At 41.8% G+C, this 27,993-nt stretch overlaps 3 protein-coding genes across 5 annotated transcripts; 2 read left to right on the top strand and 1 right to left on the bottom strand.

The window, feature by feature from the left end:
- Positions 1-37: 37 nt before the first annotated feature.
- Positions 38-6,182, top strand: LOC146221090 (serine/arginine-rich splicing factor 11-like). 3 transcript variants are annotated; one of them, XM_084692504.1, is made up of 13 exons: positions 2,249-2,344; positions 2,893-2,954; positions 3,062-3,108; positions 3,427-3,530; positions 3,612-3,701; positions 3,813-3,859; positions 3,962-4,095; positions 4,230-4,308; positions 4,471-4,584; positions 4,696-4,785; positions 4,900-4,989; positions 5,113-5,275; positions 5,439-6,182. In XM_084692504.1, the coding sequence occupies exons 1-13, from the start codon at positions 2,342-2,344 to the stop codon at positions 5,643-5,645; spliced, it is 1,230 nt and encodes a 409-aa protein (XP_084548630.1). In that variant the 5' UTR covers positions 2,249-2,341; the 3' UTR covers positions 5,646-6,182. The 3 variants fall into 3 exon arrangements, with proteins under 3 accessions (XP_084548631.1, XP_084548629.1, XP_084548630.1); XM_084692505.1 differs by lacking the exons at positions 2,249-2,344; positions 2,893-2,954; positions 3,062-3,108 and adding exons at positions 38-411; positions 992-1,125 and having other exon boundaries at positions 5,113-5,320; positions 5,439-5,556; XM_084692503.1 differs by lacking the exons at positions 2,249-2,344; positions 2,893-2,954; positions 3,062-3,108 and adding exons at positions 40-411; positions 992-1,125.
- A 729-nt stretch (positions 6,183-6,911) lies between these two features.
- LOC146221089 (ankyrin repeat domain-containing protein 13C-like) lies at positions 6,912-19,377 on the bottom strand. Its single transcript, XM_084692502.1, has 13 exons — positions 18,754-19,377; positions 17,079-17,120; positions 14,290-14,394; positions 13,307-13,392; positions 12,865-12,910; positions 12,111-12,177; positions 11,454-11,598; positions 11,183-11,314; positions 10,534-10,695; positions 8,977-9,056; positions 8,672-8,770; positions 8,353-8,453; positions 6,912-8,171 (listed from the first exon to the last, which is right to left on the bottom strand). Exons 1-13 carry the CDS (start codon positions 19,127-19,129, stop codon positions 8,041-8,043), a joined length of 1,572 nt encoding a protein of 523 aa, XP_084548628.1. The 5' UTR covers positions 19,130-19,377; the 3' UTR covers positions 6,912-8,040.
- A 1,395-nt stretch (positions 19,378-20,772) lies between these two features.
- Positions 20,773-27,793, top strand: cth (cystathionase (cystathionine gamma-lyase)). The gene is made up of 12 exons (XM_084692951.1): positions 20,773-21,098; positions 21,402-21,483; positions 21,578-21,673; positions 21,758-21,867; positions 22,290-22,424; positions 22,553-22,610; positions 22,705-22,782; positions 23,093-23,245; positions 23,836-23,957; positions 24,248-24,300; positions 24,585-24,723; positions 26,198-27,793. Exons 1-12 carry the CDS (start codon positions 20,913-20,915, stop codon positions 26,210-26,212), a joined length of 1,227 nt encoding a protein of 408 aa, XP_084549077.1. The 5' UTR covers positions 20,773-20,912; the 3' UTR covers positions 26,213-27,793.
- Positions 27,794-27,993: the final 200 nt, after the last annotated feature.

The raw sequence follows: 27,993 nt of genomic DNA, 5'->3' as shown, positions 1-27,993 counted from the left end.
TATCTCAATTGTGGTGTCAATCTGCCATTAAACCGAGAAGAAGACACCAATCGGTAGCTGACGCCATTGTATGTAACCTATGAAGCTAGCTAGTTCCTAGCTAGAGTATCGGGTTATCAACGTCAGTTAAAATGCAGTCCGTGTTCACATCTACTGGCATTATATGATTATTTAAATTAATACGGATTTCTGTAATTCTATCGATCTTGATTTAGCAGCATTTGATTTTAACCTAAAACTCGTTAGCTTACTACAAGAACCTATCTAGCTACGTCGGTAATCGTGCAGAATGAATTCCAACACGAATGTTGTTCAAGTGACTAATGTCTCTCCGAGCACCACTTCGGAGCAGATGAGAACTCTTTTTGGATTCCTGGGAACTATCGAAGATCTTAAATTATTTCCACCGGAGTGAGTATTCGAACAAAGTACAATTGCATGGTTTGGTAGCTAGCTAGACTAGAAACTTGCTAGGAACGGTTCCTAGATAGCTGGCTACATCGTGTCGGACATGGAATTGGGCCTAGTATGCGATGTCAAAAGGGCGGCAGTTGTTGATAGGCTACATTTCTAGGTTGAGCAAATGTCACAATCTACGTGCAAACTCTCGCACGCCAGAGTTATCCCCGAGGAGATATGCTCACCTATTACAACTGCATGTTAGCCAACACTACATGATGTTTTGTTTCTATAATTTTATCACTTAGATTTGGTAACCGATCGCTCTAGTTATGGCAAAAATTCGGCTTTCTATGGCCAATTTCTCCCTCTCAAGTCATCACTCGCTTTGACGTTGCAACCTGTCAGTGTACTTAACTACAATCTCAGACGTTCATGTTCATGCAATCATAATAAGTAGATAATTTTGACCAATTTTATGGTTCGTCAGACACCAGTCACATGCCAATAACTTAAAATGTTTCAATTGTACAACCTTTTTGTATTTTCTTTGTGTCTCACTCATACAACCTTGTTTTGTATTTTCTTTCAGTGAATCTCCATTGCCTGTGACTTCACGTGTGTGTTTTGTAAAGTTCCACGAGGCTGAGTCGGTTGGAGTATCCCAGCATCTGACAAACACCGTATTCGTGGACAGAGCCCTGATTGTTGTCCCATTCGCAGAAGGTGGGTGATTTTCTACTTGTAGCACTCAGAAACACACAACAGAGCATGCTACTAATGCATCCAAACACCATGCTATAGTCTGCGAAATTTGTGAAATTGTTGATTAAAGTTGTGTGTAATGTAAAGATGAGCACACAGGGGGTTTCAGCATGGTAACACCTGTGGGAGTATTGATCATGGATGGGTAGATCAATGAACTAGGAACTTAATAAATCAATAACTCACTGGCATCAAGTTTTGGCCACGAGGCATGCATGATCTCTTCCCACTGTGGTCCTGCAGTAATGAACTCTCCAACACAGCCACTGCTGAGTTGGTCGTCAACACAGAAATTGCACCTTTACATGTGTAAACAGGATTTGAAAGTACATTTTTTTGTTGTAAAATGTTCTCTCTGTTATTTTTCTGTTGTGGTTTTTGTAGTGGACTTTTACAGACCATCTTCCTTGCTGAAAGTGGTCTTCTGCTGGCATCAGGAGATTAGACCATTTTTGGCAAACAAGCCTGAAATCCCCTTCCCACTGTTGTCCTGCAGTAATCAATTAACTCTTAATTTCTCTTTGTTCAAGGCCTCATTTTATGCCAAGCATAGCCATAAATGCGTTGTTGGCAAATTGTGTTTTGGGGTTCTCCAGGTTTCCAAATTTTGACGGAAAAATTGAGAATGTCCCATCTGTTTTTGAGCATGCTTTAACATATATGAATCACGTTAGGTAACAACTGGATGTATGTTGGAGCAGGTCTAGCTGTATAGCTGTGTCTATGCTACACTTGTAGCAGCTATTGATTTGCAACAGCTGGTTTGTTTTGAGTTTTGTAGAATTTACCTTCTAGAATTTTCTACAACCATTTAGGTGATTGGGAGATTCCCATGTTTAGCTTTTATTTTGGGAATTTTACCTGCCTAAATTTAGTTTGTTACATATGTCTAACAGTCTTTGTATACATAATGAGTGCTTATCCAACTCAAAAATTTACACTATTACTAAATGTAAAAGCTTGCACAATTTTGCAGGGAAATGCTTTTTTTTTATTGATCTTGTCCACAAGAGGCTTAAAGGGCTGTCTCAGTTTAACGGTGGTTTCTTTTTGTTGTTGTGTTTTACAGTTCTTTTTCCTGGTTCAGCCAGTCCTAAATACCAGGCCCTGCTGAAAATACCCTTCAACAGTTTTGTCTTCTGCAGCTTATCCTGTTTCTGAAGTGTCTTTTCTGTTTATGGTGTGTGTGGATGTGGGCTGGGAAGGGTATATGCTGCACTGTAAAGATGAAAAGTATACATTTTTTCGTTGGCCATTTCACATTTAACATACATGAATCATCCCTTAAGATTTTATGTCAGTATTGGGCATGTAATCCACCATTTTATCAGGGCTTTTGCTGGCGGTAGCTTTTGTTAAGTGCCTATGATTTCCACAATGTGGAAAACGCTGACAAAATTGCAGACATATTCAAATAAAAACGGGAACCATCGTAAATTCGATTTTAGTAAGAGGATATTGGATATTTTATATATTTGTCATCAATTATATGATTTTATCTAAAGTAAAAAATATCGGCGTAAAACGTAAGTCATCATGAAGCCCTCACTGTGAAGCAGTAGGGAAACTTGCATGAGTTTGTCGTTTAATGAAGCAGAGCCTAAGATAAGTCACTTGAAAGTTCAAAACCTCCCAGAGAACTTCAAAAAAATCAGTAAAATAACTGTTTTTTTTACTTATAATCTCGTCACGTCACAACGCCACAATGTTGGGTTGAAATGAAATAAGAATCTAGCCAGCGAAAGCCCAGTAAAGGAAATCTGGTTCTTCCTCGTCTATTCTAGTGAATGGTAAGTGATCACAGATGAGCAATGAGTGATGAACTGTACCCTGCTGTCTCCTCCCCAAATCATGAACTTCTGTTTTTTGTATCTTGATGTTTTTGTGTGCTTTATAGCGCAGCAGCCGGCGCGAGTCGCTTGTTCATAAAACATCTAATGAAACGTGAGAGCACATCCCACTGGACAACCGGCTGTGCTTGCTTACGTTTGGTTCATGACTTAAAAAACAAGTACAGGTGATACCATCTTGGCAGTGTTGACCACAGTGTGTATTGTGACTTTAACAAAAAAAAACAATCCTAGTATTGCAATGATAGCTACGTAAACAGTGTGGTATCAGCATTTCAGACAAAACATGGAATGTATTTTTTTTGCTACGTATCTTTTGGGGTAGTTAGACAGAGGGCGGCTTGTCTGGTTTTTGTGGGTGTGGCGGGTTGTTCTCTGAGGTGTTCACTGATCCTGGCTTGTTTCTCTCCAGGAGTAATTCCTGACGAGTCGAAAGCCCTGTCGCTGCTGGCCCCAGCCAATGCCGTGGCAGGAATCTTGCCCGGGGGAGGCCTTCTCCCAACACCAAACCCTTTGGTAAGTGAACCGGATCTGATAACCAATTTGACTGCGTCCTGTGGATTTGTGTCTTGATGTCGTTTTGCTCCGTGTTTGCAGATGGGAGGCTCAGCTTTTGGTGGTCTAGGAGGCCCGAACATGGAATGCATGTCTGCTATGGGAATGGCTGGAGCCAACATGAACCCTCAGGTTGGATATGATTGTTTAGCCGGCTAATCCGTCACTGTGGGTTCACACTGCTTGTGGAACCGTGAATTGCAACGTGTATGTAGACTAATCATGTCATATCTTTTCTTTCAGGCCCTCTCTGCTGATTTCCTCAAGCTAATGCAATCAATGGATCCTAAGTAATGGCCTTTACAATGTCACCCAATATGAACGATTCCACAGACTGCTAATTGTCTGGTTACCTCGGACATGGTGACAAATTGTCTCCTTGTGCTTTGCAGGTTGAATCCGATGGCTGCAGGGCTAAACCTCAACTCTGGTATGAAGACTGACGCCTCCAACAAGGAGATCGAGGAAGCCATGAAGAGGGTCCGAGAAGCCCAGTCTCTCATATCTGCAGCCATTGAGCCAGGAAGTGAGTTCAGTGTTGCTTCCACCGGTGACACGAGCTGTACCAACGGAAGATGCAATGGAACGGCCTCGGCCATTGCAGACGCCGCTTCCTTCTGTGGGACAGCATGTGATAACCGCGCCGTTTTGTCTTGGCAGATAAGAATGACAAGCGCAAACATTCTCGCTCCCCGTCGAGGTCAAGGCGGAGGAGATCCGGTTCTCGGTCAAGACACAGGTAAGGCTGCAGTCCTCTGTCTGACTTGTACTGGAACACCACTGCCAAGAAAGCAAAGCAGCAGCCACGTGGGAACCTTGGACATTTGACCCCCATTTTGCGTGACGCATTCAATATAAAAGTACTTGAAGCAATGGCTCAAGGCCTCGGTTCTGTTGGCAGGCGATCGAAGAGCAGATCTCGACGCAGGTCCCAGTCCAAGAATAGGAGGCGTTCCAGGAGTCCACGGAGGAGGAGGTCCCACTCCAGAGACAGGAGCCGACGCAGCAAGTCCAGGTGGGCATGGAACCTGCAGACTGGTGCCCCCATGCACACGAGACAGTAAGAAATGGACTTAACTGGCGGCCGGTGACGTCGTTAACACTTGTTTTCCGTCTCGGCGGGCAGGGATAGGAGGAAGGAGGAAAAAGTGAAGAAGCGCTCCAAGACGCCCCCCAAAAGCTACAGCAGTGCCAGGAGGTCTCGAAGCATCAGCCGGTAGGTGGATCGCAACTGAGCTTTTGAGACGAAATTGCGGTTAGTGGGTCTTGTCGGATGCACTGAGGATGTCTCAAAGTAAAGGGTGGGTTTTTGTTGTTGTCTGCGTACCAGGAGACGTCGAAGAAGCCGCAGTGCATCCAGGTCACCAAAGAAGTCCCGGTCTCCAAAGAGGAAGCTGTCAAAATCCCCTTCCCCCAGAAGGTCAGTACGGTACAGCCAGACGTACTCAGAGCCTGGTCAGGGAGCTTTGAGTGGTCATGAAAAACCGTATCTGCCGTGGAATGTCATTCTGTAGTGTCTGAATTTGACCTTTGACCCGTACAGGCACAAGAAGGACAAAAAGAAGGATAAAGAACGAGAAAAGGACCGGGGCCGCGAGCGGAAGGACCGAGATCAGGGTAGAGACGAAAGGGAACGCTCCACCAGTAAGAAGAAGAAAAACAAAGACAAGGATCGCAAATCAGACGGCGAGAAAGGAGATGTTAAGGTTTGGAACCAATCAAGTGTTCCCAATTAGAAACCAATAAAACAGGTGGAAAACGCAACCCCCATTTGTATACTCAGAATACCGTTCTCTTAATGTGACAGGTGAAACCCTGTGTTGTGCGCCCGTCACTCAGAACTGTCTAACCCATAACTTGCCCATTTAGGTGACCAGGGACTACGATGAGGAGGAGCAAGGTTACGACAGCGGAAAGGAGGGAGAGGTGGAAAATGAGGAGGAGACCAAGAGCGATTCAGACTCCTCCCCCAAGCCCGAGGACGTCTCCACGGAGACGCCAGAGGGACAGGTCCTTAAGAAGTCCAAACTGAACGGGGACGACCATCATCAGGAAGACATGGAGATGAGTGACTGATGACTCGCTCTGTTGACGACATGACTCAGAACAGCCATCGTTACACGTATCATACTGTTCTTTTATACAGGGCCACAAGATTGATGTGCCTGCTGTCTAAAACCATATTTAGTTATGTGTAGTCTTAAATGGGAAGTTTGTACAGTTTTTTTGCATTTTACTGAGATCCCACTATCTCACCCAACTGGAAACATTTTTTCGGTTTAGCGTCACCCGTTTGTTTATCTTACATAGAGCAACCAATATGCATGTGTCCCAAATACCTTTAGTAAAGAATGGTTAAAGAGTGTCAGGTAACGTTCTAAGATTTCACACTGCTGTACTTAAGTTCCAAGGGCCTTCAAAAAAAAAAAATCAAATTGATTTCCTTTTCTCTTTTTTTCCTTTTTTTAATCTTGAAAGTTGTTTTTCATGAATTCATGAAATTGAATGAATTGTATATTGAAATATTTCACTGGACATAAGTCTCAGACACAGCATATTCAGTTGTGCAGAGCAGGTTTTCATCTGGATTCCTAATAAATAATCTTTGAAGAAGTGGTTGTACAGTCAAGCCTTAATTTTAAATGAATATTCATGCAGTACTGTACATCTAAGATCCTGTCATTTGAGTAATTCAAAGATTTTTTTTATTTATGCTATTTGATACATGCTACAGTCATCGCAAAGTGAGAAGACCATAAGGCAGTACTCCATTTTTTTACTTTTCCAGTGAATAAGTTGTCTTATCCAATTTTGTGAAGTTTGGTCAACAGACATTGAGGTGACCTTGTTTAATTATCAAAATATATGCCCTAAACCTAAAGTAAGTTGTCATAATCGCCAGTCCAGATGCAAATTGCCATATCAAAACAGTCAGCATATGTCCCTTAGCCCTCCTGAAGCAAGGTTCAACTCTGTCAATAAATGTAAAAAAATAAATAATAATACTACTGTACTGAAAGAAAACCCACATACCGGTAAACCTCTCAGAACTCGATTGATGGTTAGACACACATTCATAAATTAGGATTTTTTCCCCCTTTGTGTATAATGACTAATTTCATACACTTTACAGGGCCTTTTTAGATTTCTCTACTGTTGGAGATGACAAATTGTTAATATTTACCCAGCCATGGGGCATCCGGTACAATTAAGTGAACACAAGGCAGCTACCAATTTCAGGAAAACAGCTCACTCTTGTGATGGGCGCTACAAAAGTATGGCCATAAGCCCTTGTTCCTCAGTTACTCGTAAAGTTACGTCTGATAGTAAAACACATGGGGATTTTCTAGAAAGGTTTTTATTTCAGTATGTTGTATATGAAAATGTACCTGGCTATGGGATTTTGCTGTACAACTATATACGCAGTAATACATAAGGTGTACACATAGGCTGCAGACAGCTAAAAGACCTGTATGGTGCTTGTCCAAACCAAACTCAACTTGAAAAGGGGAGGATACACACTTTGATTGTCTGCACTAACCAGTAGTGAGGCATATGAAGTATGATGCACAAGGTTACAAATATACTGAGCTTATGCCAATACTCACCAACTTACAATGAACAGAAAATCTTAAACATATTCATGAACATTTCTGCTAAAATAGTCCACAAAGCAGAACTGGGTTCATGTTTAAAAGATGAGTTGTGTGAACAAAGAAATCCAACACAAAGAGGAATTGACGACTTTAACCCAACAACACAAACTCATGTTATTTCTATGTACAAAACCAGCCAGTGCCATAAAGGTGCAAACCAACCAAACTTTACAGACAAAAATCTCCACAAGGAGGCAATCGTTCATTCTATAAAATATCACTAAAGATTTAAAAATTGAAAAAAGAAAAAAAAATGAAACAAAAGGGATAAAAAAAAGGTATTTACATATTGTGCAAATAAAGATGAATTTTACACCATACTTCCAATTTCTCTTCCTATAATCAGTTCGTAAAACTGAATTGCTTCTTGAAGTTTGTTTACATTGTATGCTAAGGTTGTATTTTTATACATTTCAAACAAGGATTGAAATGTATAGTGCCAATTCCACTTAGTGTCAGTCAAAAGTAACGACCCCAAAAATTCGATGTTTTTTTTTTTTTTTTTTTTTCATGAGCACGTTCATGATTTCCCCATGACGATGTATTGCAGATGCAATACTTACAACCAGATTCAGCTTTTTCCCCCCAAACGCTGCCCAGGAAAATTCAGTACTGACAGGACATAGTGCATCAAAACAGTGCCCTGGTGTTCAGTTCTGTTAGTTCACACGAACAGTAAATTCAGTGCTTTTCAACAGGTCAACTATGTGATCCCCTATAGGAACAGAACATATGCTGCATTCTTACATCGTTCTTAAATTGAATAAGTTGTCTTGTCTTTTTTTCAAAAATGCTTCGCAACCCCTGTCGAAAGGTTAAAGGTCAGGGAAACGGCTGGGGTCTTCTTTGTACTCGTTGGGGATGCTGAAGATGCACAATTCAAACTTGTCATAGTGGAACTCTTGAAAAGTCACTGTGGCCGTAATGGTTGGAAAGACGGGGATGTCTGTTTGGACAAAGCCACAAGATATAACAGCAGGAAATATATATTTGTAAATATACATTTAGAACATAATTCATAGGAGATAAATATTTGTCCTAAGTAGGGTAGATTTCTTTGTTGTATTTATTGTAGGAACTGACAAATTCACAGGATTATCGATGCAGATATTAATTTGGTCGCTCACCTAGTTTGACAGGAAAACCAGGGGGTAGCTTCATCTGAACAAACTCCCTGAGTTTATTAAAGTGCTTGAACGGTGCAATCACCTCCAGAACATTTAATAACCTGGTGATAAACCACAAATTATTGGATTATGACAATATGACAATAAGACGGATCACACTTTCACCACAGATTATTCTCAGAGCTAGCTTCTCCTTTTGAACTGCATTATTCTGATTACTTATAGTGATTTAGTTCAGTGTTCCACACTGTCCCAGAGTAATAACAAGCAGATTAATGTCACTTTGCAATGCAGTGCTACCATGCTCTGGCAGACTCACGATTCTATATCCAAAGGAAAGTCTTGACTCATGGCTACAGTCGCTTTGAAGTTCTTCCGGCTCTCTTTGCACACCAGCTCTCTTCCCAGATGAGGTGCTCTGTGGGTTAGAAGACAATATGTCGGATAGAAAAGTGGAGAATGCCAGGACCTCAGCGTCGACTTTAGAGGATGATGGAGTTCACATGATAGTCCATACTGAGTCCATTCATAACAGAATCCCCAACTGTGTACTCAGAATCACAAACGGTGTAACTCCCGTTATATAAGTATCCGATGAGAAGTGTTTGAGGTGCTGATACGTACTTTCCATTCTCTGCCGTGATGTATTCATCCCAGGAGATGGTGTTGGGTAAAGGGGCAGTAAGAGACTGTCTCCTCACAGGCTGAAACAGAGAAACACACGGGCAGTTATAATAGAATATGTCGAACGTATCTTTAATGACCCATTAGAGGGCAGTATTTGATAACGGCAATACTTTTTCCGGGGTGCAATGCACCCGGCAGACCTTCAGAGTTGTACCAGTGAACAATTACTCTCGTTTAGGGCGTTGATATTGGCCATTTATGGCTCATTGGAGGTGTCTCAAGAGGTGAGAGCACGGAACTCCTTTAAACAGTTTTAGAAACATGGCACGAGTAGCTTACGTCATATTTATCAATTGTTGCATGGGCATAATACACAGCCTACAGGACATGGGTTGCTGGTATTCCAGCCAGCCAGTCAAAACCCAGATCCCCATGGCAACAGAAGGCTTTTTAGCCAATCCAAAGTGCAGAAGCCCAGCTCTAAAGGCAGCCTCTGTGAGTTTGCGGGACCGCTGCATACCCGTCCACTCAGCAATGCCGACTGAGCTGGGGTAAACACGGATGTAACAGGCCCTGGCCTGTTGTTGTTGTGTGTCGTCGTCGTCGTCCCCCCCCTCCCCAAAATAATGATTTCCACTCCACAGTTTCCATTGGGTATTGAACTATGAGCACCCTCCAGCCCGCACGAAAGAGAGGAGCTTCTGTTGAAAGTCGGTAGCTATATGGTAACAGCTGAATTGGCTTTTTTTCAGAAAGGATGACAACTTGCGCATACAAAAAAAAGTATTGATACAAGAACACATGGACGTTGACCAATAGAAGACACGTGGACAATAATACTCCATCCAGGACAATGGGACGGCGGGAGTCAGGACAAAGACTAAAACGAACAAAAAACATCTATTGAGCATGAGTTAGACTGTGACTTCACAGTTTGGTGGCTTTATGGACTGTCCTTAGAGGGCACCCGCGGAAATCTCTAGAACCCACTAGAATGGGGGAGCAGGGCGAGGGAATGTGTGTGCTTATGTGCTTGTGTGTGGGTGCGGGACATATTTGTATGTTGGCGTGTCCAATTAATGAGGTGCAGCTCCATGCTTTGGCCACTAGAGGGAGGGCCATGCACTAGGAGGAGTGGAGAAGAGAGGAGCACAGCACCAAATACAGACGCTGTTCCCATTTCAACAACATGTGGGGATAGAATGGAGCCCAGTAAGGTGTGGAAGGAATCTTATTACGGAAGGGGACCCATTATCGACTAGTCACACTCATCAGGAATGTTACCAAAAATGTCGATATAATACAGATAAAATAAATGAAGTCACAGCATTGCAGCGTCAATCTTGACATTTCTCTATTGAAAGCGGTTGGATGGTCAACAATGGGTCCCCCATGGCTAACTGTCAAAATGAAGAGAAAATTGTTGATGATTTGTGAGTATGTATCACTACAGAAATGTGCACAGAAAGAGTTAAACAGCTTAAAATCAAAAAAAATATTTCAGATATGATATTACTGAGAAGTAAGAACGCCTGGTTGCCAGGTGGAGCTCACCTCAAAGTTCTGCTCAATGAGGGTTCCTCCTTTGCTCAGGTTCTCCATGATGGCTTTGTTCCTCAGGATGTCCTCCTCGCTAAGGTGCTCTCTGCGCTTTCGCGACTCCAGCACAAGGCCGTTCACTGAGTAGAAGTCTGACAGAAAATGTCCCACGCGCTCCTGGAGGGCAACACATCACATTCGAAAACCCCCCCGTCAAGTCACCAATTTCCTCTTCAATACACCTGGCAGCGCAAACCAGACAGACAACAACAGCCTCTCATTACATTCACCATCCCTTGGTATCCACCCACCCCCTGGAGACCACCACCTGTAGGCACCCTTAGGGCTGGGGGTTGGTAGCATGGTCATATAGTCACTTTCGCTGTCTTTGAACTTTTGTTTGAAACGTACGGCAGGAAATAAGAAGTGGAACGCAGATACCTTCTGGAGTAAGGACATGAAAAACAGGATTTATCAAATACAATGGCTCCCATGTTTTGGGAGAGAGAAGGGGAAGGTGAGGGAGAGAGACAGGGAGAGAGAGAGAGAGAGAGAGAGAGAGAGAGAGAGAGAGAGAGAGAGAGAGAGAGAGAGAGAGAGAGAGAGAGAGGAAGAGAGAGAGAGAGACAGACAGACAGACAGACAGACAGACACACAGACCGACCGTCTTGTCCTCCCTGAACAGCCAGCCCGTCTGGGCTCGGGAGAAGGTGATGGACTTGGTGGAGAGGGTGGCAGAATAGACGTCACTGCTCATCAGGATGTCCACCTCCTCCTCGGTCTCCACCTCAGACTCCTGAACCACAGGTCAAAGGTCAGACAAACAGGTCAAAGGGTCGTGCGAGTAGGCCCGTTCGGAGGAGGCGCGCGCGCGCGTGCCACTGCCGTGTGTTGGATGAGCGTGGGGTGAGCATGCGTGGGCGTGTCGGTCTCACTTCGTGGTGTATGCGCTGGTACACCTTCTGTTCGTTGTCCAGCACCACAAAGGACTCTGAGGGGAGGGCGTCGCCGTTGAAGATAAAGCTGAGATTCCCACGTTGGCACTTCATGTCAGTGAAGTCTATCAGGGTTGTGTCCAGTCTAGGACCAAGCAAATGCATGGAAACACCAACCAGAAGATGCGGAGAGAGATAGGGAAAGAGAGATAGGGAAAGAGAGAGAGAGAGACAGAGACAGAGACAGAGACAGAGAGAGAGAGAGAGAGAGAGAGAGAGAGAGAGAGAGAGAACGCAGGTAGTTTGCTATACGAATGTTTGCTGCAGAAAACATTTATGTAATGCTGAGGGATGACTGTGCAGAGGTCCCTCATAACAGAGCCAGTGGATGGTCATTTGTGTTACACGACAAAGAAGTCTTTTAAGAAGGAATATTTAAAATGCCATCCTCCTTGACAGAATAGAACAAGCAGTGTTCATTTCCCACTCTAGTTAGGCATACTGATCAGTTCCGAAAATGTGTTCAAAGCAAAAGATGACTTGGTTTCAAGAGATCTGCTACTGGGGATTGCTGAGCATGCTTTAGAATAACAATTTGAATGCAATTTCACGTGAGATTAGAAAAGATTTCAAAGTAATTGTCTGTTTAGAATTTACCTTATGTTGATACCTTGCTTGTAGATCTTGCATGCGTCTGAAGGCAGGATCCGGGACAGCAATGGCACTGCACCATGGGAAGAAGATTTGATGAGGTCATTTCATGTTCCTCGGCTAGAACGCATACCAGTGTAGATCATCAATTCAACACATTCCCTACTAAAGAAGCTAAAGAACCTTCTCACCATCATGTTAAAACGACAGCGGACGCCATCTTATACCATCTTTATCACCGTGTCGGTGACAGATTCGTGCAAGCAAAATGATGGAAGGTGAAGGTCGTCAATGCACATGAACCATGTTTAAAAAGTCTAACTCATTGAGACACTATTCACAGATCTGAGTGGCACAGGGCCATGGGCATAACAGCGTCTTAGCCCCAGATGGAGAGCCATTTTATCTGCGCAGTGTGCACAGTGGCCATGCTTTAATAATCACCTTGGCACTGTCATCAAAATCCCAGTCATTATCATAATAATAGTAGTCATTCAGCAGAGCCTTTGATTCAAGCAACACACCGAAGGGTATTTGAATCTGCAGCCTCTAAATCTGCAGTTAAACCTCTTCCGCTGAGCTAAACCCATCGTCCACTTAATGCATTGTCTCCTTCCCACGACTGAATAATAAAGCCTTTGTATTATCTGCACATAAAAGGTAAGAGAGGTGACTAGTACAGCAGGAAGTTGGAGAAATTACATATAATTAGATTGGAATTGTTTCACTTTCCATACAAACAAACTCTAAATGAACTCACCCCAACTTTGAAAGTCCCAGTGAAACTCCAAGTAAAAGTCCCCCAACTAGAAAAACAGAAACATTTCGTTTCACAAAGAGCAGTGACCAGATTGTGAGTTGGCAGCAGCATGTTAGCTTCGGTCAATACAAAGCCATAGCACCTAGTAATGAAAAGAAACACTCTACATGGACAAATGAAACATCCCCACTGAGGCCGTTTGTTCTTCACCACAGGTTGGAGCCTTGAAACACCACAAGTGTTTCAATCGACTCCTTTCCCATTTCTTAGCTAAGAAGCGTGTCACCTTGAGATTCCTCGACAGGCTTATTCAAACTGTGGACAGTGTCTGTTGTGGCCTTTTGTTGTGAATGAGTGAGTGAGGGTGGGTCTAGATGTGTATGTTTTAAGCGGCAGTCATATCCCTGCTTTAGCACAACTGACTAAAGAAGAGGAGAGGTACCTCTTTGAGGGCGGTCAGAAGCCGAGGCCTTTTGTCCTCCACAGTCTCCCTAGACTGCTGTTTCAGTTTTCTCAGCAACGCCGTGACTGCGGGAGAGAACATTGGAGAGGGTAAGAGCACTAAAAGACCTTTCACAGTGCTGATAACCTGTTGTACTGAGGACTAAGTGAAGCAATTTTGGGCGGCCAATGAAGCTTTTATTTCAAATGCATCTGATGACTCTGCACAACATCTAGACATGATGTGAATCGACACCACGATGACTGAAGCAGCACATTTTGCAAAACACAAAATATGTCACTGCCAATACTTTTGTCCATGACGGTACACTAGTCCACCAGATGTCTGCTTCCCATTCTCCCAGTTCCAAAGCTTCCTTTGTTATGAATGAGAACGTGTGTGTGTGTGGTGTGGGGTGGGGGGAGTGCAGTCACATTCAGGTAAACCCCCTGTGAAGGAATTGTCATTTCCTCTGTTACAGAGCTTTCAAAATGTAAGTATTTGGCTTACATAACCCACATTCAAAAAAAAAAAAAAAATCTTCAAGGGATATATAAACGTGATTAATCTGCATAAATATTTGCCGCATGTTTGTTTCAACAATCAATGAATCTAAATTAATGTATTATTTTGAAAAACCTTACTTTATACTTCTCACGAATGCTTAGCCTACTTATCAGCAACGGAATGCAGAGACATCTTATGTAAAAGGATTTTTATGCGTATTTTCCCGCCTCATTCAAGCTGTCAAAACCAAATAATTAAAACAAGGGTTGTGAGGCCGATGTCATAGGGTGATCAAAAAAAGTTGTGTATATTGAATTGAATGGTAAGCAACCTTGCGAATAGCCTCCAACAAAAGAAAACTCAAATGACCATCACAAGCCCAACTCTACAGACACAGCAGTGTTTACAGATCCAGTGCCGAAACAGGTGGAAAAACGACCCCAGCTTCCCTATGTACTGTGATGAAGCGGTCTTACTCATCTGTCGGTCTCCATAGCTGATGGCCTCAGCGAGGGGACTCCATCCGTGGGCGTTCTTTACCTTCACTGGTGCATTGTGGGCTAGCAGCAAATGGGCGCACTCTGTGGACAAACACAGGAAGCAGTCGTTCAATTCCAGGTCGTGGTGGCGAGGCGCAGAGTCAGTGGGATAGTTCAGTCGTGTAGGATCTGGCATTATTTGTATGCATGTTAACGCTTGTGTTATCCTCGGGTCATTGTGACCCTTCAGTCATTGTGACCCCCCCACGTGTTGCGACAACTTTACCTCATACAAATTCAAGTGAAGCATTTTCCTTTAACCGTTGGGCTGTCTCAGACCCCCCACAGCGCGAAGGTTAAAAGAAAATGCTTTTGATTTGTTTCTGTATTGGGTAAAGTTGTCGCAGCACAACGATGGGTCGTTGTGAACCTTCGGGTCATTGTGACCTGAAGGAAGTACAAGGGGTAAATATGTTTAAACCTGTTTGTGAACTCAGAGAAAGAGCAGTACATTTAGATTCCAATAGGTGTCTTGTGATTGTAGCAGGCGGAGTGTGTCTCTGTATCAAGTTTACAGAGCCCTCTGATAGCTACAAGGACTTTTGATAAGAACAGTGGGATCAGAGATTGACCAGACATTGTATTCTTTAAATACTAGATACTGGGTCACAACATGGGTAAATGTAATCCAACTAAAGATGGGGCATGGGTCAAACAGTGGAAAGTCACTACATGATAGATCCTCTGACAAAACTTTAACCAAGTATTACTGTTGTGACAATTTTTTGCAGTTGGACAACATACTTTTTATATCCTGTGCCTCTATCCCGCCTGTGTTGTCATGACAAGCATTACATTCAAAATGTGTCTTCCTGTCATGTCTGAATAATATGTTCAAGTTCATTTGCCATTGGTAACAAATACACTTACACTATAACATTAGAATTCTTGGTCCTGCTTCTCTCAATGGTCCTCTTTGGTTTTAATTCTTAATTTGAACATGAATAAAAACCTTAATATTTGAACTAACATTCATATAAAAAGTTGACTAAAAATCCTCTATGGCCTATGTAAAATTAGAATGTACATCCTATACTGGCAGTTCAAATAGGGGGGGACATTCCCAGTCTCAAAATAAGTCTTGCCCTCCTGTGAAAACGACTCAAATGACCAGTTAAAACGACCTCCAAGCCACAGGTGCAACCACCACACAGACTATAACCTGACATCAAAGACATGGCTGGCCCAGACCCACCCTGAAGACAGCAGGATTGAGGAGTGGAGACAAAAAAGACTTGGGGACAACAAAACCAGCCTCGCTGCAGCTGGATGTGGCCGGCCACTCAATCCAGGACAAGCTCTGACCCCCACCTCTGGGACAGAACCCTTACTGGCCACAGAATGGTTCCTATGGTGGAGGTAGTTAATCCACATAGGAGAGAACTAGGCCAAGAACAAACAGTCCTGGTCTACCATCCATGGTCAGTGGTCACCCAGTGACTTAAGGGAGGTGGCGACGGCATTGCCCAGCCGTACTTATATTATGAGCACATACTTCTTTTATGAGCGCACGATTCCTGCCTTCACAACCAGGACAGCCTCGGGGGAGGAAGCAGTAACTACTGGCTATTCAAATGTATTTCCCATAGTTCTATCAGCCCCATAGAACCTATTCAGAAAAATTCAAATGTAGTAAGCAAAAACTGCACTCCGGCAGTGGGGATTATATTTGTGTTTCCTCCATTACCTCCCTACTCTATGCTCTGCTAAAAAGGCATTAATCTTTCAGGACCATGTTCTAAAGTCTCACAGTAAAATCCAACATTGGTACAGTACCCACTCACCAATGCATGAATATTCTATGAACAGGCATGCTTTTAGTCTCACACTACAACATTTCTCAATCCTGAGAACAGTCATAGCAAAATGTGTGCTTAAAACCGTCTTATAAAGGACAGTGCACCCCAAAATCTTCCTTGTCGTCCATTTTGACTGTTTTAGTGTGAGTTTTTGAGATATCGACCGTAGATACGTCTGCCTTCTCTTGAATATAATGGAATTAGATTGGGCAAGTGTTTTGGTACTCCAAGTGTCAAACAAGGCACTAAAAAAACTCAACAGCAACGTGTCTTTCCAGAAATCATGACCCGGTTACTAGGGATGGGTATCGTTAAGATTTTACTGCTTATCGATCCAGTACCTTAACTCTACTCTGCTTCTCTTTGGTTCTTTTTGTAATGTTGTTACAGGAAATAAATCGGCATAAATAAGAACAGAGTTATATAATAGCAAACTACATTTAACACATCAACTCACAGGACATGTGAGTGTGTGTTGAGGGGGGGTACAAATACATACAAATAACACGGCCACTGCGAACAGCAAGTTGACAGGAAGAATAAGTGAACCCAGTTCAAATCAATATAGGAGGGGAATCACATCTTTCAAACGTTAATTTTAATTTACTCCTAAGAGAAGAACCGCACAAAGCAAACGGTGATATATGGTGTGGAAAAAAATAAGGGATTTCTTATGTGCTTATGTTATTCCCAATCGGTAGATCAGGTATTACCTTTGTTCATCAAAATGTTGCTTTTGATAAGACTTCTAATTTCAGCTCATTTGAATCATAAGTTTTTTTTCCATATAGTTGAAGGAGAAAAGACATCCGCCATTCAGACATCGGATACAAGTTGAACTGTGTAGTCTGTGGTCAAAATGTGGGACACCTACCAATTCTCAGAAAGACACAGGCACGACCACAAAAAATGCACCATCATACTCACCTTTGTGGCCCATCATGACAGCAAGATGCAGGGGTGTGTTTCCTGAGAAGAAGAGAAGAACAAGACAAAACAGACAGGAGGTCAACTTTTCCTATAAAGAAATTGGTGACAACCCTGTCCACCAATTTGTACGATTCATAACACAGAGGTGGCAATAATAACATCTATATCCTCACATCCATAAGTTTCCTAGCTTCTAGTGCAGTGCCTATTCTTGCAAGATTCATGGCTCATTGCAACTCAACATGGCGGCAGACAAATGTATATCTGTCTCTTGAACTGTTTATCCAAACCACTTTACACAAGCATTTCTTGATAATCAGACAGATGCATTTGTCCTTTGATTATAGGCAATAACTTCCAGTTTTTGCCTCCTCTTGAACAGCCTAGCTAAGTAGCTGTTTGTGTCTATTCCAATCTGTTCATGTACAAATGGTATAGCAGTGTCTGTCTACAGTGATTTTCTGGGTAGTTTCCTTGTGAAGGACAGAGTTGTCTGATACATTGGTCCACAATCTCTCGTAAGTGTTAAATTGGGTTCAGATCTGGTGATTGCGAAGGCCAAAGAATATGATTCTTAATTTTCGTGCTGGTCAAACCATTCAGTGACCCCTCATGCACTTTGCATATGGGCAGTGTTGTCCTGGAATATAATATGGAAATGGCTGACTCATCTGACCATGCTTTGTTTGTTTCTCCATCCTGCATTGCAGGGTATCCGATACTGCTACATAGAGGCTGTTAAGAGTCCCATTGAAAGTGAACATGGACAAAATTTGACAAGGCGAATTTCCCCTCTGATTTCCACCAGTGGCTAGTACCACCCTTTAAAGGGGCATGTGTGCATAGTATGTGTTTCTTTGTTGTGCTAGCCTTATGAGTTTACTCTGAGTGGACCATATTGAGGTTACTAATCCACGAATGAACTAGGAAACGGACAAGAAACGTGTGTGGCTTGTGTGAACAGTTTTCATTATTCGAACAGAGAATGTAAATGTGTTTATACAAATGTACCTTACAATAACTATTGAAAATAAAGTTGCCACATAGCTTTGAAAGTATGCTGTAAAACTAACAATGAAAGAGTGAATAAACATTTATAGAGATGGCATTTGCATAGAATAGGTCTCGCTTCTTGATGTCTCCTTGACCGGCGTTGTGTCGACAGGTGTCCCATACTGTCCCCATACTACCAAGCAGAAAGACCGTCACGTGATTCAGATTGAAAGGAATGGTAGCTTCTAAAAAGTGCTGGTGGATACCGCCCTCAAGGCAGCCGTTACTGCCGTTGTGAGTGCACCATTATGCACAATTAATGTACACAACAGAAAAGTGTGACTACATGCCTTGATCTCTTCTGTATTGTTTTTTGTTTGGGATCACTTTTGAGAAATGGGGAAATGGGGCAGAAAATGATATGTCAGTAGCGGCTCTGTTCACCTTGTTACACCATTTCACATTACAAGACCTCTGAACTGAATACCTATTCTACAGATGTAGTTGTAATCAGTTAGGCCTATAGCTACCTCCTTTTTATTACAAATCACTTGGTTTGGTAGGCAGTATCCTGATGGCTGGCTGGCTTTCCAAGGTGTTGGCTCACAATGAGCTCATTGTGATGATAGTGTTCGCGTCAGACAGTTTGGAATGCGTGATACAAAGTAATACAACCTACCATGGATATCTTTCTGGGCGATATTCTGAGTTCGAATGAGCGAGGATAATCGACGAACGTCTCCTTTGAAGACACATTCATGGACAGGAAAGTCCAAGTTATTTCGGATGATAGGGTTTTTGTTCTTATCATCGATAACGTCCGCCGTTGATAAATTTGTGTTTGCATTTATCTGCGACTGCTGGTTTTGTTGCTGCTGTGTTGGTGGCGCTTTAATCAACTTGTGGTTGATTATGATTTTATTAGGTTTGCCTTTATTGTTAATCTTGGTTGAAGCAAATGCAACAGTTGCAGCCTCCTCGTCCGGTTCCAGTAAATCCTCTTCTTTGCTTGGTTTATGGTCCTTGCGCAGGGAGCGAATCTTCTCTCCTGTCATTTTTCATGCAATTGACTAGAGCGAAGGGTGCAGTTTACTATGACTATCTGGAGAACCGCAATAGGTTGGCAATAATACCAGTGATGGACCACTATAAAACATGAAATCAAAAAGACTAGCGAGCTGACTAAAATGTACTTGGAAGCTAAAGGTATCTCAAAACCAATCACAAAATGACATTTTATCTGTAATTAACAAAACTGTTCCAGCTACGTGTGGGCTCGGTCCTGCTGCGTTTGACTAGTACGGAAGACCATCTGCGATCTTCCTCATTCAGTATCGCGAGAATTTCAAATGTCCACAATACTTTCAGCATTTCAGTCTGACACGGGGACGCAGCGAGGCCCATGAACCATGGGGAACACTAGTATGCTAAAAGGGTATGAAGGTGGCACAAGGAAATTAGGAGAAAATAAAGATTCGTTCTACTCATCGTGTATGCTTTTGTAGTTATGTAGGCTACTTGGCACATTCTCATGTAAATGATTCGCATGAATAACAATCTTAGCCTAAAGGCCCTGGAAGCGCCTCTCAACACTAAGTACGCCTTAAGTAATATCTGCGTGTCTGCCCCACTGTGTTCGAGCTCCTGTTGCGGCTACAGTACTCAAAGTCTGCACCAAGGAGTAATTGATGTTGCCACAAAATCGGTCGTTGTTTCTATAGACACTTCTGTAAATGAGACTAGTTTTGAGTAACTTGTTTTAGTTATGAGTTACAAGTTACTAATTATGAAACAAGTTAAGTAATTTACATGTTATTATTTTAAAAAATATTCATAAAAATCGTCTGTACTTAAATTGAGATGTTCTTTTGTTGCCGCAGTTGAGATGTTGCACTTTAGTAGGCCTAAGCTATTATTTTTGGCTAAGAAGGGGCCGTTTTCAGGTCAGAATCAGAAGGGATTTTATTCGCCATGAATGTTTGCACAAACAAGGAATTTACTTTGGCAGGGAGGTGCATACATTAAACATATAGGAATATTGAAACTTATGCTAAATATGTGGACTAACTATACAAAAGGAGCAAAGTCTAGCAAATACTAAGGGGGGTCTAGCTAATACTAAGGGGAATACAATAAAAAATAAAATATAAGTAGTCATAATTTACAATCTAACCTAATTTGTTTTTGGTGTATAGTGCAAGAGGTAAGAAGTAAAACCTCCCTCTATGATTTACAATTTATGCTAACACTGTGGATATTTGTGTCCTTTACATAATGCAATCAAAATAAGAAGAAGAAAAACGAAACAAAAAATTGTTTTATGCATTATAATAAAACAAACAAACAAACGATGTCTGCTACTGAATAGGACCACCAATTGGCAGCATTTTTGTTAAGTGTTTTAACATGTAGCCTACATTGGTCAGGCCAAACTTGAAAATAAATATGGTTTTGTTATTATACATACATATAGCCTACTTTAATAAACAACCCGTCAAGCTTTTTGATAAAAATCGAATGCTAAGAAGAGTCAAGGACAGTATGCGGAGACAACGAAGGGTTCCCATTGGTCTAAGCGTTTGATTGCATCATACTATCATGGCGACAAAAAAGTACACACAACCAGGACCCCAAAAAGCCACGAGAAAATAAGTATCACGTGTGACAAGACGCCCCTTTTGGAACACCAATCGGTGCCATTCTCCGTTGATATGTTACAGTCATTGGGCTAAACGATATTTCGGCATGATACGTAGTTCTTAAAGGAACTTCCCTATCAAAATTACATACACATAGGCTTACTGTAATTTCACGATAAACTTTTAGGGTGTAGAATACATGGCTTCAACGTACCGGGAAAATCAGCAGAACGACTTGTTTGATGGATTCCGAAGAGAATTCAAATCATTCGCGACAGAGGCGATCCACGTTGGACAAGAGCCTGAGCAATGGAAATCTATGGCCGTGGTGCCACCAATTTCCTTATCTACCACGTTCAAGCAGTATGGACCAGGGAATCATGCGGTAAGTCATCGTGTGTGGGCAAATACAACCTTTCCCTACAAACCGTCTTTTTATTGATCAAATATCTTGGGGTAATGGCAGCAATAATGTCAATGGGAAATAATGTGGATGAACTGTACAACTTGTACAGTTCATGTCCTTTCTACAAGATAGCCTACGGCAAGATACAGTTACACAACTAATCCCCGTCGATTTATTACCAGAACTGTAGAAATAGACACGCGCGTATGCTTCTTTTTAAACTGCTAGAATGCAAATATAACCGGGCAGGACACAAGTGGACATGTGTTTATGTTTTTGTAGGGTTTTGAGTACAGTCGAAGTGGAAACCCAACGAGAAACTGTCTGGAGAAAGCTGTAGCCGCCCTGGATGGAGCGAAGCATTGTAAGTGGTAGTGTAGCTAACGCACAGGACCACCACACAAATGTATCTTATGGGCAGTGTTTTTCAGTTATCACTATATGAACATTTCCTGCAGGTATTGCTCTTGCCTCAGGGCTTGCAGCGACAATGACCATCACCCACATGCTGAAAGCTGGAGACGGTATCGTCTGCATGAACGATGTCTATGGAGGTAAGATTTCAGATTTGTGTCCAGAAAACTGTCGTACATAGAATGAATAAAGATAAGTTGCAAAAAGGTTGTGTTTGTCTATAGGTACCAACCGTTACTTCAGAAAGATTGCAGCAGAACTTGGTCTGGACGTCTCCTTTGCTGATTTCACAAAAATTGAGCTGCTTCAAGCTGCCCTGAAGCCTAATACCAAGGTGGGTTGAATTGAATAACCGGGTTTTGCCTACATCCCGATATATTTTTCTCATTTAAATCTGAACAATATTACCAGATGTTCAATTCTAGTTGTTTGTTCAATAAACCTGTTTTCCAGAACAGTTGTCATGCTGACACAGCAGTTCTGTTTTTCTTTTGTCTAACTGGTCATTTAACACTTTTTTGCCCACTCAACCCACATATGACTCATTGGATTGTGCAATAACTTAGAACTTGATCTGCCTCATCAACACCCTTCCTGTTGAAACTGAGTACTCTCCGTATTTTATTGCAAAATCAGAGACAAAGACTTTGCAAATGAATATTAGCAACAACAAAAAAAGATATAGTGATGAGTAAACTCAGCTATCACGACAAATGGACGCTTTCATAAATATGTTATGTGTTTATGTTCACGTAGTTGGTGTGGATTGAAACTCCAACCAATCCCACTATGAAAGTGGTGGATATCAAAGCCTGTGCTGAGGTAGTCCATAAACACAAGAAGGACGCCGTGGTCGTGGTGGACAACACGTTCATGTCCGCATACTTTCAGGTCGGTGTTGCTGACGTTTGAGTCCTAAACACATAGCCCTTTATACCTGATTCAGGTGCCTGTTTGTGTGGAGACTAGTCACCGATTAACTCAAATATACTTGAATGTTTTCGTTTTTTACTCACTAGCGCCCCTTGGCTCTGGATGCTGACATTTGTATGTATTCAGCTACCAAGTACATGAATGGTAAGTAATAGGATTGACCCTCACTTTGCATGTGGCTATGCCTCGAGGATGGTTATAGGTGAATTCAGACCTGACTTTTTCAGTGTATTTACAGGGCACAGTGATGTTGTAATGGGACTGGTCTCAGTAAACAGAGAGGATCTGTATGAACGGCTGAAATTTCTACAGAATGGTGAGTAAACTGATTACCAGTAGAATTCATAATGAAATGGGTCATGACATATCTCCCAAAAATGTTATTGTCGAATCTGGCACGTCATAACCAATTTCAAAACACGTTGGTTTGTTTGTGGGGATCTTACACAACTCTCTGACCCACCAATTAGAAACTTCTGGTAAAGAAGGCCTTGTGTTTTTCACTCAGTGGCTGAGTGCATTTATCATGTCGAATTTGTCTGGGCAACATGAATCTTGATGGTGGCAATAATTGTGACATAAAGTTGTCTTGTCTAGAATAGCACTAATGTTACTTGTCTTCTTAGCTCTGGGGGCAGTACCATCTCCCTTTGACTGCTACCTGTGCAACCGTGGGCTGAAAACCCTTCATCTTAGAATGAAACAGCACTTCAAAAACGCCTTGGCTGTGGCCAAGTTCCTGGAGGAAGACCCACGGGTGGACAAAGTCATTTTCCCAGGTGAGAATGTTAGGTTAAGGTTGGATCCATGTACTAAAGCAAGGATTTCTCCTATAGTGATATCATAACATATACCGTAGTAATGGGACTGATGTCGGCGGAAATGTTTTATATTTGTTGAGTGTTTTGGAGGATTTGGTTTGTCAGGCTCAAGGCCCCATGCACAGATCACACAACCCCCCCCCCCCCCCCTCCTTTTTAAGCAGCTTGTTCACACAAGACTAATGTGCTTTCACAAATAAAACATTTTCTTTCCAACGGTGTCACCGGAGAGGTATGCGCCATTTGATAACGCCCCTTGGATGTCAAAAATGAACTGAGAGGTTCCAGACTAATTTGCAGATTGTTCTGGTGATGCCAGGCTAACACTATTCGAACATTTTATTGTGACAAAGAGTTGATTACGTTGTAGTCATAAATACAAAACCCTTATGAAATGCATGGGATTGTTCACGTATGATTCCAGGGGTATGAACTTATGTCTTTATGGTTGAGTAGTCTACGCCCTGCAGTTAAGGGATTTAATAGTTGACTGACTGGTTTTTATAGTCTCTGTTTGAACTCACCCGTTTTAACACTTGAACCTCCAGGTCTACCCTCTCACCCCCAGCATGAGCTAATGAAGAGGCAGTGCACAGGCTGCCCTGGCATGATCACTTTCTACATAAAGGGCAAATTGGAGCATGCCACCGCTTTCCTCAGTAATCTTAAGGTACTTTTCAGACTTGAAGCATTTTTGATGAGGTAAATATTTTTTATTTTATTTTTCCCACCAATGACAAAAATGGAGGTAAACATTTCTGACAGGCTTGTCTAGGCACTGTGGCTAATTTCTTAAAGAATTTGGTCAGACATTTTTATTAGTTGTGGGAATTTACGGAAGGAAATTGAGACAAACTAACTACACAGTATTGAAGCTTGTTTAATTTGTTTGGCTTTTGCATGGCAAAATGCTGGCACAGTGCTGACATTTTGTAATACATTTGTCTGTTTAACTTCCAGCTCTTTGCACTTGCCGAGAGCCTGGGGGGATATGAAAGTTTGGCAGAGCATCCGTAAGTACAGTTCGGTGGGCAAATGTGACATTTCTTGTAAAAAGGGTTATCCAATTACCATTGATTTGATGTAACATTTTGGAATGGCTTAGGGTTTCAAATATTGAAAACAACAGATTACATCCGATCTCAAGACATTGAACCAAGTCACGGCTGTCATTAAACATTTAGAAATGATTTCCAGTGTGTTTCCAAATCCACTTAAGCCTATTTAAACCCGAAATTAAGAGATTGCATATTGAAATGCCTCCTTTTAATCAGAGATATAATTTTTCCTTTTACAGAGCCATCATGACCCACGCATCTGTGCCAGAGAACGAGAGGGCTGTCCTGGGCATCAGTGACACTCTTGTCCGTCTGTCTGTGGGGCTGGAGGACGAGCATGACATTATTGAGGACTTGGACCAAGCCCTGAATGCTGCTGTACGTTTGTCCCAAATGTCCTTGCACTGACACCATAGAAATATATTTTCTTTATATAAGATAACCCAGCAAGATATGGGGACTGCATGGGGGAAAACATAAATTCTACTTCTGTGCTCTTGAAACTTCTGATCCTCACACAAAACTAAACACCGTGGGGGAATATTAGACACTGGCTTGGCAGGCAGGCGGTCAATTTTTCTTAATATCTACATTTACAAAACTGCATTTACATTACATTTAGTCATTTTGGAGGTTTTATATTTCGGTGCAACCTGCGGGATGTTGAACATTACATTAACATTTTGTCATATGCAGAGCAACTTACAGTAAGTACAGGGACATTCCCCCCGAGGCAAGTAGGGTGAAGTGCCTTGCCCAAGGACACAATGTCATTCGGCACAGCTGGGAATTGATCCGGCAACCTTCTGATTACTAGCCCGGTTCCTTAATGGCTCAGCCACCTGACTTCTAATTTTAAGTCATGTTTTGAATTATATATTCTTTAGGCTTTACTTAGTTTACGCAAAAACAAGGTTTGGTTTTGACTTTATTATTATAAATAGTGACTTGCAGGTTATCAATAGGTCAAGAAAGAGCATATCATCCTCACTGCTCGTTCATAGAAAGCTCAGTTAAATGACTGCCTAGTCAAGACATGACTTTTATTCACAGAACACATATTGTGTAAGCTGTGTTGTGAATGTGTAATGTAAGCTTTGATCACAGGGACTTTAACCCCCAGAATGCAATTGTTTTTTCATACTCTGTTTTCTCAAAATGTCCTTGGACTGCTTGGCTGGAACAGCGTTGTGTGTTTTTACAAGATTATACTGCATACACACTACAGCAAAAGTCTCCACACCTTACCCGAAAACCACCCAACGGGCTTGTGTTGTAAAGATGGACTAGGATTTTGCCATTCTTTGATTGCATATATCTTTTTGATAAAATGTCCATCCTTTGGTTTGATGACAGCTTTGTACAATCTTGTCATTTTCTCAACATGGAACAGTTTCAATGAAGTTTGGTCTTTTATTTGCGTTCTGTAGCCTTGTTAGTGTTATGGGTTGGAAATTGCAGAGCTTCAACTGCACAGCCCACCTCCACGAGACCCAGCCAGCTAGCCCACACGGTTGTGCATTTGTAGCCAGCAGAAACAAAATCTCCAAGACAATCTGAGACGGACATTGGATCAGAAAATGACATTTGCCTTCTCTCAGGGGATAGTAAAAGTCCTTCCTGAGGTAAATTGTAGGTTAATCATTAAAAACTGTGTTGTGGATTTAAAAAACATTAACTCATAAAGCCTTTGCAGAGCTCTTCTTTCCATTGTAGGTCTTGGATTTAGCCTTCTCTGCCACACTGCCAATGGCATGATACCATTTTCAAATCATCAGTCCAGCAGAAACGCAAGAACGACAATCTCCTTCTGATTTCATTTGATTTACTCTTGTTTCTTTTCCTTGTGCAGCATCCAAAGAAGTGAAGTGTTCTGGATACCTCAAACTCGGCTTGAAGTTGATGTCAGCAAAACTGAGGCCAGGGTACCACAAAGTAAAACCTCAATGCAAAGCGCACAAGGATGCAGCCATCAGGGAACTACCTGCTTTGAAAATCTCCAAAATAATTTAAAATTGACAAGTGTCAACGAATACTTAAAGGACTGCATTTTAATCTTATATTTATCATTTGCTGCTTTTGTGTGTTCATTATGTTATCTTGTTAGGAGGGCTTTGATGGGTGCAATGTGATGGGGAATTATATTGAATGAACACAGACATTTCTGGAGCAAAACGAAACACAAAATAATCAAGTCCTGTTTTATTTATTCCCCCAGAGACTTTATCTGAATATCTGTGTTGATCGAATATAACTCGTTGTCTTGCTATGTCAAACATATGCCTTGTAAAGGGAAAGGGGGGAATCATCACCCCTGTGGAAGATATGTGTCCGTCTCCACGAATGATTTAGCATCGCAAATTTGATTCTGGATTTAAATACTCATCATCTGTCAGCTGTAACGGGGAGAGAACTAGAGACTAACAACCTGATAAGTCAGTTGTAGACTTTTAAATGGCCGGGTTTCCCAGATTCGTTTAGAAGCTCTTAAAGCTAATATCTTTCTTGGGAACGTTCTAAGAGCGCTCTAGAACGCTCTTAGAACGTTCCTAAGAAGCTCTTAGCGTTAAGAGCTTCTTAACCAATTTGGGAAACCCGGCCAATGTCAGTGGTTACACTTCTGTAATAAGAAGGCCCAGTATGGGGGAGGGGTGTAAGGGGTGTGGATGTTGGAAAGAGGCCGTAAGGTCAATGTTAACATCCACTAACCCCTAGAATACCCAGCCTTCCTCATACCAAGTTTCACTCGTGTAATCGTTTTAGCGCCCAACTGGAATGTAAAAATAACTACAACGTTGTTACAATAGGTCTTGCTAATGTAGTCTAGTTAGGCCTTCCATAGTCAGTGTAACCTTAATGTAAATGACTCCCGAAAAGAGAGAAAGATAAATACAGACACAGACAACGCATATTGTTGTACTGAATAGATCACACAATATTTACTCTTGACATAGCTGACCCCTAACCCATTGATGAACTTAATGGTGCCTATGAAAAACAATCTTTGACACAAGGTGTGTGGAACTCAGTGAAAACCGTAAATGGGTTACATTATCATAATGCAAACTTAACCTGATGATTGGGATCAAAATGTCATAGATACATTCATAAATCTTTCAAATACTTCCACAACCCAAAGTTTGAGTTTTAAATCCAGAATGTTGGCTTGCTTTGGATCTTCAGCCGTTTGCTTGTCCTTACTTGTTGAATGGTTTCTCTTTTTCTGATAGTGTGCAAATGTTTTGGTAAATAACTGAAATAATTGCGATGGTAAATTTATTGTTCTTAAGAGCAATGAACAAAGTTCCAATTCATGTACCTAAACGCACTTTTGGCACACATTTTATAGTCTTCTTACATCAACATCACTTATGAATCTGCTTGCTGTTAACGCTACACTTTTGACGTGTGTACATCTGACCAAACCAATTAAAACGAGTTTGCAGTCGCATGTCTACTTTTTTCATTTCCTCCATGTAGTTTTAAAACCCTGTGTTTCCGTTATCTCAATAGTTCAGGTTGAGACTTATGTTTCGATGAATTGACGTCCCTCCATCCCTCAAATCCTGCTTAAATCACTCTATTAAGCCACCTTAATATGAATTGACCTGCAGATGTCCCTATCGAGAAGATGTAGGCTCAGAACAA

Source organism: Hypomesus nipponensis, chromosome 26 (assembly GCF_054491055.1).
Source record: "Hypomesus nipponensis isolate SF chromosome 26, ASM5449105v1, whole genome shotgun sequence".
NCBI lineage: Eukaryota > Metazoa > Chordata > Actinopteri > Osmeriformes > Osmeridae > Hypomesus > Hypomesus nipponensis.
The sequence above is the reverse complement of the archived record's forward strand: the minus strand, read 5'-3'. Positions and strand labels throughout refer to the sequence as shown.